Below are 1382 nucleotides of genomic sequence, written 5' to 3' on the forward strand. Positions count from 1 at the left end.
AATAACAACCAGTAACAACCTGCAACTTAGGATTTATTGTAAAAATATTATAGAAATGTTGTAGACATATCATTTCTCATGAAATATTTAATTATAGAAATTATAGAATATGTATATTTTGGAATATTTTTATAGTTAAGTTTTTTCAATAAAAAAACGCCTATATATAATATATAATATAATAAGTGTATTTTATATTTTATTAACTTTTTTTTTCAAACCTTTGATCCCCTCGTACTAATAGAGTCAGACTCCAAGTTGTATAAAAAAACACAGTTTTCATACATATTCACTTCTCACACACAAAACCCTTATCTCTCTCTCTCTCTCTCTCTCTCTCTCTCTCTCTCTCTCTCTCTCACTTCCAATAATGGCTTTGGTGACTACAAACATGTTCCATTCCGGAATAAGAGCCGGAGTTCTCTCTTTCCTCGAGCTAGTCCAAGACATGCTCCACCCTGATCAACCCTCCTCGTCGAAGACGAAGAAGAAGGCTTCGACCAAGGCCGCGATCGAGTCAATGCCGAGAGTGACAATTACGGCGAAGGAGGACTGCTCAATTTGCTTGGAAGAGTTCAAGGTTGGAGGCGAGGCTAGAGAGATGCCGTGTAATCACAAGTTTCATTCGGGTTGTATCGAGAACTGGCTTTGGGTTCACAAGTCGTGTCCACTTTGCCGATTCCTTATTCCATTAGAGGAATTATAGGAAGAAGAAAGTGGAGGAGAGTTGTAAGGAATTAAAGGAAGAAGAGAGTGGATTAGGGTTCGGGTTTTGGTGGAGAGTCCTCTAAGTACGGGGATGATGAGTACTGTTGATGATGACTGGTTAACGCAAAACATAGAGTTTTGATTTCTGAAGACACTCAAACGATAGAATTAGACAATTAGCTAATTACAATTTGTACATTGGTACGATTAGTCTTTCTTTTTTTTTTTTCAAAAGAGTATAAATGTTTGTTTATATGTTTCAGTTTTTTTTTTTTTTTTTTTTTTTTTTTTTAAGATTTTGGGATAAGCATGATCACCTCGTACTTAGAGAGGACTCACCACCAACCTTATCTTTGGAGGAAAAGATAAGGGGAATGGTTATCATTTTCTCACGTTTTTGTTCACTTAAAAAAATTTGAACTACTTTTTTTTTTCCTTTTGTTGCCTTGATACACCAATTGTTATAAGCCATATTGGAACTACATTTTCCTTCTTTCTTTTTGGCTCTAATACCACACTGTCATCACTTAATTTTAAAATTCAGATTTGCATGCGTAACCTTGATATCAACATGAACCAAACTAAACTTATAAAAACTTCTATTTTAATACAACCATTCTTTTAACATGATTGTTCAAGAGGATATAATGCACCTTATGGAAATTGTTCGAGAG

The 1382-nt window shown here is 34.6% G+C and overlaps 1 protein-coding gene across 1 annotated transcript; it reads left to right on the forward strand.

Moving 5' to 3' along the window:
* The first annotated feature begins 370 nt into the window (after positions 1-370).
* On the forward strand, positions 371-706 carry LOC115972582 (E3 ubiquitin-protein ligase SIRP1-like). The gene has a single exon (XM_031092916.1). The coding sequence runs from the start codon at positions 371-373 to the stop codon at positions 704-706; it is 336 nt and encodes a 111-aa protein (XP_030948776.1).
* Positions 707-1382: the final 676 nt, after the last annotated feature.

Source organism: Quercus lobata, chromosome 2 (genome assembly GCF_001633185.2).
Source record: "Quercus lobata isolate SW786 chromosome 2, ValleyOak3.0 Primary Assembly, whole genome shotgun sequence".
NCBI classification, from domain to species: Eukaryota; Viridiplantae; Streptophyta; class Magnoliopsida; order Fagales; family Fagaceae; genus Quercus; species Quercus lobata.

Coding starts and splice junctions, on each gene's coding strand:
- LOC115972582 (XM_031092916.1), top strand. CDS start 371: ATGGCTTTGGTGACTACAAACATGTTCCATTCCGGAATAAGAGCCGGA.